The sequence below is a fragment of the Pantherophis guttatus genome, chromosome 1, assembly GCF_059756535.1.
Source record: "Pantherophis guttatus breed Tessera chromosome 1, ASM5975653v1, whole genome shotgun sequence".
In the NCBI taxonomy this organism is placed as follows: domain Eukaryota; kingdom Metazoa; phylum Chordata; class Lepidosauria; order Squamata; family Colubridae; genus Pantherophis; species Pantherophis guttatus.
The window spans coordinates 324693857-324709437 of NC_142063.1; the positions used below are offsets into that span (position 1 = coordinate 324693857).

Consider the following 15581-nt stretch of genomic DNA (forward strand, 5'->3'; position numbering starts at 1 on the left):
ACAACCAGTTAAAATAATAAGTAAAACCAACCTGAAGGGGCATCTATGGAGGGAAGGGTCAGAAAAATTCAAGGTGGTGGCCATTATTGAAGCCCTGCTCTTTTTTGATGTTGGTTCTATATGATGCACATATACTAGGTATGTGTGGATCCATTGTGTGATGGTGACTACCAATTTGACTTTTTACGTCTTATATTTAATTTCATTTTAATAGATATTTGAAAACACAATAAAAAAGGAGCAGAAACAGAAATAGAAGAGCAACCAAAAAATGGAAAAGAGATATACCAACAGTATACATGAATTTAAAAATTCCAATTATATTAGATTAGCACTGAATATGAAGATGAATTTATTTATACCAAATCAATCAAATCTTTATTACTGTCACAGACTAGCATAATGACATATCAATTTAGCATTTTAAAGCCATTGTTAAAATCATTTAATAATTAACAAAGAACCATCAAGCTAATAATAATTGAACAAAATTAATAATTAGTAAGAGCTACATGACTCCCATTACTTGTCCCAGCTTCCGCCAACCTAGCAGTTCAAAAGCACGTAAAAAATGCAAGTGGAAAAATAGGGACCACCTTTGGTGGGAAGATAACAGCATTCTGTGTGCCTTTGCCATTTAGTCATGCCGGCCACATGACCACGGAGACGTCTTCGGACAGCGCTGGCTCTTCGGCTTTGAAACGGAGATGAGCACCACCCCCTAGAGTCGGGAACGACTAGCACATATGTGCAAGGGGAACCTTTACCTTTATCTTTAAGAGTTACATTCCATATCAAACTGTCATCTTGATTTTCTTGACCCATCCTATGGATGCTCCTGCATCATGTATTAGGATTGAAAAGTGTGCCAACTACCAAAGGAGTTTTGCCCATGATATAAGCTAAGTGCCCCTGTAAACACTTGGAATCAAAATTCCTCTTGCATATATTCCTGACACTGACTGAACATGCAAGTTGGCAGCACTATGCCCAGCCTACCAGTTTCTGTAGTATAGTCAGAAATGCCTCTGCTACTGTCAATCCAATAGCAAGGGTTCCCATTCCTTGGTTTGCCTCAAAGTCACAAAGACTGCTGAAAGCATACAAAGGAAAGGAAGAAGTCATTCAGTGTAATTGGGATTGGCCTCTTGGACAGAACATATGCATACAGTAGCCATCTCCAATCATATAAATGGGCCAACTCCCAAATGTTCAGCAATGACAAACTCAGGCTAATACACCATGTCAGGGAAGGCTGGTATAGAGCATCAAGAGCTCCTATATGATTAAAGTCTTATTTAAGGATATAAAAGCATTTCTATGAAGCCAAAAGGCAGGTCCTAGATATGCAGGATTTATAATATCAACCCTTTTTGTGAGGGAGAGGGGATCTTAATGAATGAACATATTGTAAATGTAAATCTAAAGAAAGTTAAAGTCTTTCATTAGTGTGGCTTTTCAGTGTCAACCTTCAGAAGTATGATGACTAAGAAAGGGCGTATGAATATCTACATATATTATGGTGAAGAGGACAAGGAAATCTGTTCTACAAGGTGAACATTCAAGGAAAAGACTTGTGTGTGGTTTTTTTATCTCCAATTTTCCAAGAATACATTGGTCAGTCAGCGATGTAGCTGGGAGTTGCCTCTACAAGTGCCAAGGATTAGCACATGACTGAAAAGGTGGCTGTTACTCCAGTTTGCTTTCTGGAGAGCTTTCCCTGAACAGAGGGCCATCAACTCTAGAAACTCTCTTTTTGAAAGAAGTAAAGGCAGAGACGCTTTTCTTCTCACTTTTGGTGGTGAAGTCCAAAATCTGCCATAGTAAAAAAAATATCCAACGGGAAGTTTTAATGTAATGTACAGTGTTTTGTCTAGAAATATTCTGATTACAGGAGAAGGGAGGTGGCAGAAAACTAAAAGGAGAAGAGCAGTTGAACTGTAAAAGGTAAGAATATTTTCTTTGACTACTTACTCTAATGGATTTAGAAAATATGGAAATTAAGAAAGATGTGATTTATGAATGGATGTTCCTCCTAGAATTCCACTGAAATTTCAGCAAAAACTTTCTACCGGTAATAGATTCCGACCACTGACCTGAACTATTATCAAAAGTTAGATATCCTTGGATATTGGTCTTCAGTTTGTACGACATAAAGAGGCAGTGAGACTTGCCTGCCCTAGGAATTATGATGCATATAACAAAGCATATGTTTTGGGTCATGTGCTCTGAGCATTCAAGAGTTAATATAAATAGAAATGGTGGGATACCTTGATAGAAAGATTATGAGCAGATCTGGTCTATGTGAGTGTTGGGTTTTGTTTTTTTGTCATATCAGAACCCCTTGGAAGGTACCTTCTTCAACTTCCACTCCTCATGGTACAACAAAAAAGCCATTCGCAATCTTTTTGGCACCAGTGACAGGTTTCATGGAAGACAATTTTTCCACGGGTTGAGAGGGATGGTTTTAGTTTTGCCCAGCACTTACAAATGTAATTCAAACAGCTTCCAAATATGTCTGTGGTTTGGTGCAAAGGACACATGCATGATTCACAGAACTGAATTTGGTCATCAACAAAATGTACAACATTTAAAACATTATCTCCTTCTAGTAATCTGTTATGCAAAAGAACCTAATTCCTCTCCAATATTCCCTTCTGGACATTTATTCTCCCAGATCATTTATATTTTTGGCTGCAATTTAAATGTCCTAAATAAATCATACATTTATCAACAATAAAAGCAAAACATATGGTAGTCCTCGACTTAAAACAGTTCATTTAGTTACAATGGCACCGAAAATAGTGACTTATGACCATTTTTCACACTTATGACCATTGCAACATCCCAATGGTCATGTCATTTACATTCAGATGCTTGACAACTGGCTCATATTTATGACGGTTGCAGTGTTCAAGTATCATTTTGCAACCTTCTGGCAAGCAAAGTCAATGGAGAACCCAGATTCACTTCACAATCATGTTACTAATTTAACAACTGCAGTGATTTGCTTAACAAAGGTGGCAAGAAAAGTCGTAAAATGGGACAAATTCACTTAACAACAGAAATGTTGGGCTCCGTTGTGGTCGTAAGTTGAGGACTACCTGTATTTTATCAAACCTATAGCAGAATTTCTCAGAATACTTAGGCATTACTCTTTGGCAACTAGCAGTAGCCGATGAGCCCCCAAAATAATTCTTTTGATGTTTCCAAAATAAAGTAGCAAAGGAGGGCAGAAGTTGTTTTGTTCCTCTTAATAGCTATGGAATAGCAGTTTATTTATTTATTTATTTATTGGTTCGATTTATATGCCACCCTTCTCTGGAGACTCAGGGCGGCTTACAATGCGTTAAGCAATAGCCTTCATACTTCTGTATATACCTGCTTAGGAGGGCTTTTGGGCCCCCCTAAGCAGTGTTCTTTTTTATACAAAATCAGCTTATTGCCCCCACAATCCGGGTCCTCATTTTACCTACCTCGGAAGGATAGAAGGCTGAGTCAACTTTGAGCCTGGTGAGATTTGAACTTGCAGTAATTGCAGGCAGCTGGCAGCTATAAGTGCTACTTAACAGTTACCTGAACATTACGCTTTCAGCTTTCTTCCTCCCAAAACCTTTGACATCCAGAAGTTCTCAAAATTCCTTAAACTTAGTTTATTATTACATTCCTCAGTGTATGTTCTAGAGTACTTTTTTCTTCCTGTGCCCTAAGATTGTATTAATCTCTTTATCCTTTCTTTGATTGCCTATTGCAGGAGATAAGAAGGAACAGCTACTCTTATCTTCTCCTCAGCTGCATCCTACATCTGGTGTCTGTTCCTTCTGGGCATTCATCTTCCAGGATTAAGCCAAAGAAAGAAGAAGTAAATCAGCCAAATGGCCCGGAAATTAAGCATTGAGCAACTTGAGGACCAGTTGATATGCCCCATTTGCTTAGATTTCTTCAAAGAGCCCTTGATGCTACAATGTGGACACTCTTACTGCAAGTCCTGTGTAGTATCTCTCTCAGGTGACCTGGAGAAGCAGATCCTTTGCCCAGTATGCCGAAAGGCTGTGGACTATAGCAGATCACCACCCAATGTCAACTTGGCTCGCATCATTGAGGCCATTCATACCCTAGGCAACTCACAAGATAACCAAAAGTCTTGCCCTGACCACCACAATCCCCTCAGCCTTTTCTGTGAGCAAGACCAGGAAGTGATTTGTGGCCTCTGTGGCACCATTGGCACCCATCAGCAGCATAAAGTCATGCCCATCTCCACTGTCTACAGCAGGATGAAGGCAGGTGCTTGGAATGTGTATGTATGTGTATGACTGCACGAATGAAGTGTGGGCTTAGGCCACAGGCAGAACCAAGATGATTGGCAATTTTGGGTGGGCAATTTGTGTGTTGATTAGTGGATTTGGTGAATCTTGGTGTGATCCAAACAAAGTAATTTCCACATACCAGTAATTAAGGAAAGTTCTTTGTAAAATTAATGGAGCACATGAATTCTAGTAAAAATTGGTGTAGCTATTATGAGGCAGAAATCTATACTTTTCTTAACAGAATTTTTGTAGCTCTCTCCTCACACCATTTATCCATGATGGCGAACCTATGGCATGTGTGCCACAGGTGGCATGCGGAGCCATATCAGTGGGCATGCAAGCATTGCCCTAGCTCAGCTCCGGCGTGCACATCTGATTTTCAGACCTTCCGGGCCCACCGTAAGTCGGCAAATGGGCCATTTCCGGCCTCCAGAAGCTTTCTTAGAGCCTGGGGAGGGTGAAAAACGGGCCTACCAGGCCCACCGTGCCATCGCTTGCCAAAAGCGGGGGTCATGTGGAGGGGGTCACGTGTGCATGCGCGGGGGGCAGGGCGCATTGAATTATGGGTATGGGCACACGTGCATACAACCCCCCCGTGCTCCCCCTGCTTTTGGCACGCAACGGCAAAAAGGTTAGCCATCACTGCCATATATCCTAAGTCCCTCTTTGTGTGGGTAATGTTTTCAAAGGGTGGGAATTATGTAAGCGTAAGGATCATGGACGATAGTACCCTGCGATCAAGGGCAACAATAGAAAACAATGGATAACACTGTTACAATGAGGGTGATTCACAGAAATCTAAAAACCAGGTGCAGCACTTCCAGTGCCCATGAGTGCCTGATACTGAGTGAGATAAGAGATAAAACTTCCTTTCTTTTAAATGTAAGCTATGAAAAAGGAGCCACTGATTAAATACTCCCTTGCAGAATTCATATTCTATAATAAGGCACTATAGTTTCATGGTAGAAAGATTAGTTGTGCATATTTGAATATTAAATATAGCCCAAATCCTGCATATCCAGTTTGAAGGATCTGATGACCCTAGACTGAGTGAGTCTCTGGGGATTTGATGATAGTCATTAATATAGACGATTCAAAATCTTAGTGGAAGGTTACTTCATGTGATCTCTTTTTCAAATCTGAATGTCTCCTAATAGCTACTGTAATTGAGCAGTCACATTTTTTTGGCCCTCCTTATAGAATAGAATAGAATAGAATAGAATAGAATAGAATAGAATAGAATAGAATAGAATAGAATAGAATAGAATAGAATAGAATAGAATAGAATAGAATTTTTTATTGGCCAAGTGTGATTGGGCACACAAGGAATTTGTCTTGGTGCATATGCTCTGTGTACATAAAAGAAAAGATACATTCGTCAAGAATCATAAGGTACAATACTTAATGATAGTCACAGGGTAAAAATAAGCAATCAGGAAACAATATCATAACAATAAATAAACAAATAAATAACAATAAGTAATTTTGAGCTTTAAGAAGCATTTGGCGGTCATCATTAAAATGGATAAATTTAGGGTTTTTTTCTCTTACATCCTTTCCCCACAAGTTTAGCTAATGCAATTTTGCTTTTTCAGGAGGAACTCTCCATGTTGATAACAGATGTGCAACAGCAGAAAAGAAGCCTTGATGAACATGTCAGCAAATTGATGAATAACAAAACTCGCATCACGGTGAGCTTAGACAGGAAGATCACATTATGCCAGTGACTTTCTTGGCTACCTTTCTTTTCATCCAACTTTTATGCATCACTGTGGGTAATATTATGAGGTTTATTTTCTTTGTACATTTGTAACTGATTCCCAGATCGGTCTGGACAACTATCTGGCCAAGTCCTTGCAGTTTTCTTGGCAAGGATTTTCAGTAGTGGCTTGCCATTCCTTTCTTCCTAGGGCTAAGAGAAAGTGAATGGTACAAAGTCACTCAGCTGGCTTTGTGCCCAAGGCAGGATTAGAACTCATGGCCTCCCAGTTTCTAATTTGATGCCTTAACCACCATGCCTAACTGGATCATAAATATTATTATTACAATAAATAAGCATACTGAAGGGAAGATATGGATCTTTAGAAATATTTTACAATTAATTTTAATTTTCTAGTGATTGTATGCTGTATATTCTTGAGTGTTTGGAGGGGTGGCTCAGTGGCTAAAATGCTGAGCTTGTTGATCAGAAGGTCGGCAATCCCTAGCACCATGTAAAGGAGTGAGCTCCCGTTACTTGTCCCAGTTTCTGCCAACCTAGCAGTTCGAAAGCACGTAAAAAATGCAAGTAGAAAAATAGGGACCACTTTGGTGGGAAGGTAACAGCGCTCCGTGCTGCTTCAGCGTTTAGTCATGCTGGCCACATGACTTTGCTCAGACAATCACCAGGAGTCAAGATTGATTCAAAGGTACCAAAAACCCCATCCCACACTGTTGCTTAACTGCTCATTTTAGATTTTTGACACAAAACACCCTGAATCCCCAAACAAATCAAGGTGAAATTACCCTTATGTATATCCAGCACTTTACTAAATTCTGAAAATTATCCTCCTATTGCTAACACGTCCGGGGGGACGACCCTAAATTATTCAATACATATTGTCTTTTTTCTTTAGTTCCTACACTCTGCTAAATCTCAGGGCTGAATGTTGAATTACACGAAAGAACAAAATATAATTGTTATTTTTTCTGAGGAAGGCCAAGTCAAGAGGGTATGCTTAATATACTATAATAATTTCAAACCAATTAAGTAATAGGAAAAGCCAAAACTTTCAGATGAAAAAGGAAAAATTTAGTTTAGTAAGTTGACCAGCATATTTGCCAACAGAATTCTAGATAGACTTAAAAGAAAATACCTCCCAGGAAATTAGCTCACAATAAAGTCACCCTTGGAATTTTTTTCAAAGCACCTGACATTTATTGTCAATATTGATTTTGTTGGATTAGTGGCAGTAGTTAGGTGCTTTTCAGATCCTAATCTGGCTCTAGAGGACATTAGGTCACATCTGAAAAATTCTAAATAAGTGCACAACCAACCACTATAGACATACAATAGAATGCCCAATCAGGTAGTCGCTTTACTTGTCACAAAAACTCCCTGGAAATAGCCATCTGACTTACAGCAGACAGTGGAGAGGATCCCAGAAGCAATTCTATAGAATAAAATAGCTAAGTTGCTACATATTACATTTCATCCAACAGGTAATATTCGGAAATGATTAAGCGCCCTCACATAATTCCAAGAAATTCTGATAAGTAATCTGTATTGAAGTAAAGAAGTCAATATTTAGAAACACTATATTTAGAAACAATACTCAAATGTTTTTGCATGTTTCTTGTTCCCACCTCTATGAAAGTGACTACCGTATTTAATAATGGTTTCTGTCTCTTTTTTTTGCTTATAGTCAGATGCACTATTGTGTTGCCTTTCACTGATGAATGAGAATTCTTCTAATACAGGTAGTCCTTAACGGACCCCCTCCAAAGTTGGAACAACCTAGTTCCAAAGTTTCAATGGCTGCCTCCCCCCATCACATGACCAAGTGCTCAGCAAGCAGCCCACATTTATGGCCATTTTTTTAAAATTTGATTTATATGCCGCCCTTCTCTGGAGACTCAGGGCGGCTTACAATGCGTTAAGCAATAGCCTTCATACTTTTGTATATATTTATACAAAGTCAACTTATTGCCCCCACAATCTGGGTCGTTTTACCTACCTTTGAAAGGATGGAAGGCTGAGTCAACCTTGAGCCTGGTGAGATTTGAACTTGCAGTAATTACAGGCAGTTGATGTTAATAACAGTGCTTTAGTCTGCTGCGCTACCAGGGCTCTTTGCAGCATCTTGCAGTCACATGACATTTTACAATGTTTTTTCTCCCAAACCTTACTAGCTTTTGGCAAAAACAGCCCATAGCAAACAATGGGTTCAATTTATTACCATAGCATTCACTTTGTGACTGCAACACTCATTTTACAATTGCAGCATTTGATCACTGCAAAAAAGTTCGTAAAATTGGTTCAACCACATGGGTGACCCACTTTACGAATATAATGGGCAGGCTCCATTATAGTTGGAAATTGAGGACTACCTGTACATGCAATCTATCTCTCTCATTCATTTCTGTCACCAGTTACTCATCATTAATTCAGTTTGGCAGGCAACTCCAGATTCATAGACTGGAAACACATTACACCAAACTGTGACTAATTTAATAATAGTTCGTTTAATAAATCACTGTTTGCATAATTCACCAACCCATAAATCATGTGTTAAAAATAATAGTTGCGTTTCCAAAATATGCTAGGTCAAAAAATTAACCAGCCACATTATGGTTTATACTGCAACATTTGGACTCAATAACAGAGTATTCAGAAATAAGAAAACACTAGATTGTGTTCACATCAAGACTTTTCTGGCCAAAAGATTAGCTCATTAGTCCTTGTGTCCCTTTTTAATGCAAACTCTGTAGCATAAGCTAAGCAGTTTAGGCTGCGTGGAAAAAGGAGCACAAATTGTTTCTGTAAGGCAGTGTTTCCCAAACTTGGGAACTTCAAGATGTATGGACTTCAACTCCCAAAATCCCACAGCCAGCCATGCTGGATGGGGAATTCTGGGAGTTAAAGTCCACACTTCTTAAAGTTCCCAAGTTTGGGAAACACTGCTGTAAGGCAGTGGTTCTCAACCTTCCTAATGCCATGACCCTTTAATACAGTTCCTCACGTTGTGGTGACCCCCAACCATAAAATTATTCCTAAGACCATTGAAAATATGTGTTTTCCGATGGTCTTACGTGACCCTTGTGAAAGGGTCATTCAACCCCCAAAGGGGTCCCGACCCACAGGTTGAGAACCACTGCTGTAAGGAATTACAAATCCAAACTAGTCCCATAATCCAATTAATAATTGTTGAGGGGAGGAGGAATATTGGACAGGTATGTAACAGGTATGTAAAAGAGGGAAATAAAACTGTACCAAATTCTTTAGCGTGCAAATTTAACTTATCTCAGGATCAACATATCTCAAGCTAGTTTGACATGAACGACTGACATAAAGATTTTGTCATATTTCTGCCCATTAGAGTTATCATAACTGATAGCTGCAAACAATTGACTCCTGAGCTAAGACTGCAAGGCAGAAGTGGGTGACAGCATTAGATATTACATTGAGATGGTCATCAGATTTCTCACATTTTAGTATTATAATAATGCCCACTCCAACCCCACATGGGCCCAACTCAAACTAAGTCTTGCACTGTTCTGGTGATACTTGTGATATTTTGTCCCATACAGAATGAATCTGATGTCTTCAAGTGGGTAGTCAGAAAGCAGTTCCAGGATCTGCATAGATATATCGATGAAGAGAAGGCCAAATTCCTGGGGCAGATAGAAAGGAAAACAACCCGTATCATTGCCTCTATTGAGGTTCAGGTGAGGCAGAGAGCAGACATCCTTCAGAAGCTAAAGGAGCTGGAGAACTCCCTGGAGAAATTCAACAATGAAGACCAGCTGGATTTCATACAGGTATGGTTGTTTATCTGCTTGCTGTAAATAATCAGGGACATGCTAAGATATGCTGCCAGCAGCAGAAAATCAAAATTGCTAAAGACTCCTACTCAGAAGTAAGAAGCAGACCGAAAGAGACATACTGGAATCTGAGGAACCTAGAGAGGTTTAGCATTAGCATTTAGACCTATTAAGAATCCAAAATTGTCTCGCAATTTGTTGGAGCGTAAAGGCCTAGACATATGGAAGAATAGTGTCGCCTATTAGGAGACTAAATCTTTGGATGATTGAACTACAGTACAGGTAGTTCTCAATTTACAAGAGTTCATTTAATGACCGTTTGAAGTTACAACAGCACTGTAAATTAACTTATCACCATTTTTCATACTTACGATTGCAACATCCCCGTGGTCACACGATCAAAATTCAGACACTGGGCAACTGCCTCATATTTATGACAGTTGTAGTATCCCAGGGTCATGTGATCACCTTTTGCAACCTTCTGACAAGCGAAGTCAATGGGAAAGCCAGATTCATTTAACAACCGTGTTACTAACTTAACAACGGTAGTGATTCATTTAACAAATGTGACAAGAAATGTGATAAAATGGGGGCAAAACCCACTTAACAAATTTCTCACTTAGCAACATAAATTTTGGGGTCAATTGTGGTTGTAAATCGAGGACTACCTATGAAGGGCCAAGAGCCCTAGTAGCAGAGCAGAGTAGGCAGGCGTACATCACACAGGTCACACAGATTAAGGATAGGATTTCTCATTTTCCTCAGATGGAAGAATTTGGAGGGTTTACTTTTTTATACTTTATATGAAACCTATTTTAAATTTTCATATATTTCCTTCTTTAAAATGGCAGAGAACTCTACTGTTCGCTTTTGCAATTATGGTTAGAGCAATCAATTATAGCTGATATTAAAAAAGGCCATCCACCCTTGATCTAAGAGTAGGAATAATTCGAGATAGTAATTAAAGTTTTAGGTGCTTCTTTACAGCCTAGATTTTGAAGAGTACATGCAAATAAGGACCTGTAGTTCTGTTGCAGTTAAGGAATGTATACAGTAAGTATGCAAGAATTCCAAGGTTTACAGGAGTAAATATGGATTCCAACTGCTCAGAGAACTCAATAGTCCCATTCATTTTCTCCCATCTTCCTCCCCTCCACACAGTCTTCAGTATACATTTAAATAGTACAAGTGCACTAAATCTGTCTACATCTATCTCTTTACAGAAATATGGATCTCTTCCCTCCAGGTATGTAAAATAAGAGTGTATAAAAGAGAAACAAAACACTGTCATTCTAAGATGAGTTGTAAAGAAAATGCCTTTACAGAAAAAGTGTCAAAGGAAGAGTTGAGTAAATGCATTTGTTAGCTTGTTCAAAATTCTTATTAAGAAGCATGGTAACAGAATCCATGCTTTTTTAAAAGCAAAGTATGTGTACAATATTCCACATTCTCAGCAAAGACTGAGACATGTGTCAGCAATTCCAATGTGCTGAAGCGCATTTACTCAAAAGTAAGCTCTGCCATGTTCACCAAAATTTAATGAGACAGATATGCAGTGGATTGCAGACTTCTGCAAAGTTGATGGCTCTGAAATTATGAGAATTTGAAGAAGCCTTAATATTATTAATTTCCAGCCCCAAACTCCTTAATTCCAGAGCATATGGCTTTCAGACAGAGTGATTTTATGAAGTAATCTTTAGGCTTCAAGACTGGAGAGATATTTCCCAGATCTAAACGGGATTCTTGAGATATGTGCTTTCTGTCTTCAAAATTATTCAATATATTCTGCCACAACGTTGTCATACATATACACCTTCCTGCGGAAGGATAAAGTAATTGCTTTTATGTTCTGAGTTCTTGCTCAGAATTTTCAGTCCCATCAATTAAGATAGGAATTGAATATTTTAAAAGAAGATTTATGAAGTATTCGAGATTGGGAAAAATATTAATGGAAATTAATACATATCCAGGTCTGAGCTTCCCTATCAGCACCCAGCTGAAGGCATGTACAGTGCGGTTTGTTTCAAACCTGACTTCCACCAAGAGGATGTAAAGATGATGGTATGGAAGCGTCTGCTCCGTAAAGTCCTTCCAGGTATGGCTGCTGTTGGAGGAGATGAAGAAGAGAGGCTGTTTCATGACCACTTCCACATACAGCACTTAAAAAATTTGTGAATCTGTCTCTTCATCATGCATTACTGCTTTTCAGATATCAGAATTAAGAGAAATGGGGTTGAGACTGTAAAGCTAACAAATGGCAATGGGTTTTTTGAGAGTGCTGTCTAGGTTTCCTGAGTTCTGCAATCACTTGTCTATTATGAAAAATTGAGGCCCATTCATAATTCTATTGAGGCCTATTCTATTCTGTCCATATAAAGGAGGCCTGATCTTTCTGAATATTACCCAGGGTTCCTCAAAGAACTTTGATTTTTACCCCTTTCTCATAGCTCCAGAAACACTGAAGCTGGACCCAGTGAGTGCTCACCCTATGCTCGAGCTGTCCAAGGAGAATACCATGGTGAAATATGGCCAGTTCTTCCAACGGCGAGATAGCAATCCTGAGCGCTTTGACTACAGCAACTGTATCCTGGCTAATAAGGGCTTCTCCTGGGGAAAGCATTACTGGGAGATTATTGTGGGCTCCAAGAGTCACTGGCGCCTGGGCATCGTCAAGGGAACAATCAACCGCAAAGGCAAACTGAGTAAGAGTCCAGAAAATGGGGTGTGGCTCATTGGCTTAAAAGAGGGCAAAGTATATGAGGCCTTCAATACCAGCAGACTGGTTTTGCCAATTTCAGCCCGACCCCAACGAATTGGGGTCTATCTGCACTATGAGAAGGGAGAACTAACCTTCTACAACGCTGACAGTCCAGATGAGCTGATACCAATCTATACTTTCCAAGCAGAATTCCAAGGCAAGCTATATCCCATTTTGGACATGTGTTGGCATGAGCGGGGTATCCATAACAATTTACCCATTATAGTACCTACTCCCAAAATGCTGCAGACTGAGGATGACTGCACCAATACTGATGAGCCCACCAAGTTATAATAGGAAGTTTCCATTTGCTACTATTGTGTCAAGTTATCGTCTTTATGGGAGCAATAAATGCAAACCAAACTGAATAGAACTCATTCAATGTAAAGAATTTCTAGAGACTTGCTTCAGGACTTTGTTTTGTTTTTTAGTGCACCTGACTATTTTTTTTTTTTTAAATTTGATTTATATGCCGCCCTTCTCCGGAGACTCAGGGCGGCTTACAATGCGTTAAGCAATAGCCTTCATACTTTTGTATATTTATACAAAGTCAGCTTATTGCCCCCACAAACTGGATCCTCATTTAACCTACCTTAGAAAGGATGGAAGGCTGAGTCAACCTTGAGCCTGGTAAGGTTCGAACCTGCAGTAATTGCAGGCAGCTGTGTTAATGACAGGGTGCTCTAAACCACTGTACTACCAAGGCTCTATTTGAGGGCATCCTGGCTTTAAGGGGCGAAATCAAGACTACATATAATTTTTTTTCAATTTATTACAGTTATAGAGACCAGAGACTCTGGTCTGGATTACCTATAAAGCAACAGAGCGAACTCCATGCCAAAATGTAGAATCTCAATTACATCTATACTTTCCGCTGTTTAAGGGTAGTTAAGTCCAAAAGGAGAAGAGTTTAGTCCAAAATTACAAGAACTCAGTTGAAATGAACACTATATTTCCATTATTTTCAGTGGGCTTTTGCAGAATAACTTCCTTGTGATGCATTGTTTGTGGCCTATGGAGGAGTTCCACTGTCATTCTAGGAAATGATGCTCAGAATCTATTGCTTGGAACAAACATCTCACTTTGCCTCTAGGCTGCTTCTGGGAAGCCTGCCAGGCAATTGATTTCAAAGGGCCACTTTTTTCCTTCTTTCTGCTTTTCAATCTTTTTTTCCTCCATTGTTACCCATTTTAGCAAGTTTTATAAATCCGAAAGGCTAGATACGCTGGATTTTCTAGACAGTACTAGCTCTTACTGTTATTTAAATTAAAATGCCCAAATTAATATTTCTATTCTAGAGTTTCAAGTAAGACCATAATGAATGCAGTAAGTAAATATTTCACCAAGATTGTAAAAAAACTATAAGCCAATACTTAACACTATCACTATGCAAATATAACTAAAAGGTTGAGGTATTCATTAATTTCTATCTGTACATATTAATGCATTAAATTTGTTTGCTGTGAAGATTTTTTTTCAATTTTAGCACCTGCTTATTATGTCTCATCTCTTCTCTTTGCTATTAATGGTTTCTATTTGCTTTTAGTGGTTTAAAAGCCAATACTGTTTTTTAATCTTTTATACTGAATAAAGTGATTTTACAATCTTTTTACTGTAGAAATATACTTTCATGTTTTGCAATACAAAATTAGATGTTATAGAATTACATTACAAGTTGTTTTAAGGCCCTCTTCTGGGTTTTCTATATTGTGAATATACATACATTCCCATCATGCTGCTCCCTTTCAAGGTAAGAATGTGCAAAACAGGTATAAGATTATAAACAAAGTAAAAGTAGCAGGTAACAAAAAGGGTAAGTTTACCTAAATCTACTTTATTCCAACCAATTTTTCCCTTATGCACATTTATTTGAAAATTTCACAATTTTCCCTAAATTCATCTCTGGATGTTTCATTACATTTATTATAATGACATGCAACGATCACCAAAAATTCCTACTTTCAGACATACCCACAGCAACATTTGTGTGTGTGCCTTTGAGTTAGTTGGATATTCCTGGTGACTGCTTGGACCAGTCTCTACAATTTTGGCAAGGTTTCAAAAGTGGTTTTGCCATTGCCTCCTTCTTAAGGCTGAGAGTGTGTAACTGATCCAAGGTCACCTTGCTGACTGTAGGAACTTAGCACCCACCCCTCTCCTAGAACAATGAAATATTTTAGGAAATATTAAAAAGGCAGAATATTATATTTCCCTGGATGAGAAATGGAGAAACATGTTTTTAGGCAGGAAACAGACTCACTCTTAATAGCCCCCACACTCCTCAATAGCCCACAGCAGATATCAGCACTTAAGAGATAAAGAGATAGCTAGATCTATTCATAGGCAAATGCCCTCATCCAAGATCCAACAAAGATAGGATTAGCCCTCTACCTATCTCACCACATGGCACCTGGGAAGATTACATCACCCAGCAAGGCTCAACCAAACTTGGACTCAAAACACAGCTTACAGAGTTGCCCGTGCATGGCCCCATGGGAGTCTGACAACCAATCAGAATACAAGCTCAAATTCAAAGCCCAACAGAGGGTATAAAACCAAGGCACTCTCAGATCTCTGCCCTTTTCTGTTCAGGAACTCAAGCCATGTGATCCTGTTCATGAATAAACCTTTTTTCCAAGCAACTTCCATGAATCCAGTGTCTTTTTCCCCCACTTGGAACTGAACCAAAAAGGGTATTTCTTCCAACATGACTTTGTGCTTTAAGCGGAACTAGAAATCATAGTCTCCTGGTTTCTAGCCTGGGATTTTAACTTACATACTATACCACACTTGACTCTCCAAAATAATCTAAATATCAATTCATGCTTTCTGTCATATCGGTTCATAGAGTATACAATCCATAACAGAGTTACAAAGGATCGACCAGCTCTATCCAGTCTCAAAGTGCTGTTTTTCAGACAAAACAGTTCTCTAACTGACCTGGCCCACTTTATTTTGTGCTATAAAGTAGAAAAAGAGAAAGAAGCCATATT

The 15581-nt window shown here is 38.9% G+C and overlaps 1 protein-coding gene across 1 annotated transcript; it reads left to right on the plus strand.

Annotated features, from left to right (window-relative positions):
• The first annotated feature begins 616 nt into the window (after nt 1–616).
• On the plus strand, nt 617–14196 carry TRIM50 (tripartite motif containing 50). The gene is made up of 7 exons (XM_034421354.3): nt 617–1947; nt 3755–4280; nt 5903–5998; nt 9597–9827; nt 11054–11076; nt 11801–11925; nt 12278–14196. Exons 2-7 carry the CDS (start codon nt 3876–3878, stop codon nt 12880–12882), a joined length of 1485 nt encoding a protein of 494 aa, XP_034277245.1. The 5' UTR covers nt 617–1947; nt 3755–3875; the 3' UTR covers nt 12883–14196.
• Nucleotides 14197–15581: the final 1385 nt, after the last annotated feature.

What these genes read in the sequence shown, in the direction of transcription:
- TRIM50 (XM_034421354.3), top strand. Translation starts at nt 3,876, where the DNA reads ATGGCCCGGAAATTAAGCATTGAGCAACTTGAGGACCAGTTGATATGC. An exon ending in ATAACAAAACTCGCATCACG is followed by an intron (nt 5,999 to 9,596) that starts GTGAGCTTAGAC and finishes TGTCCCATACAG; the next exon opens with AATGAATCTGATGTCTTCAA. An exon ending in TATGGATCTCTTCCCTCCAG is followed by an intron (nt 11,077 to 11,800) that starts GTATGTAAAATA and finishes ATACATATCCAG; the next exon opens with GTCTGAGCTTCCCTATCAGC.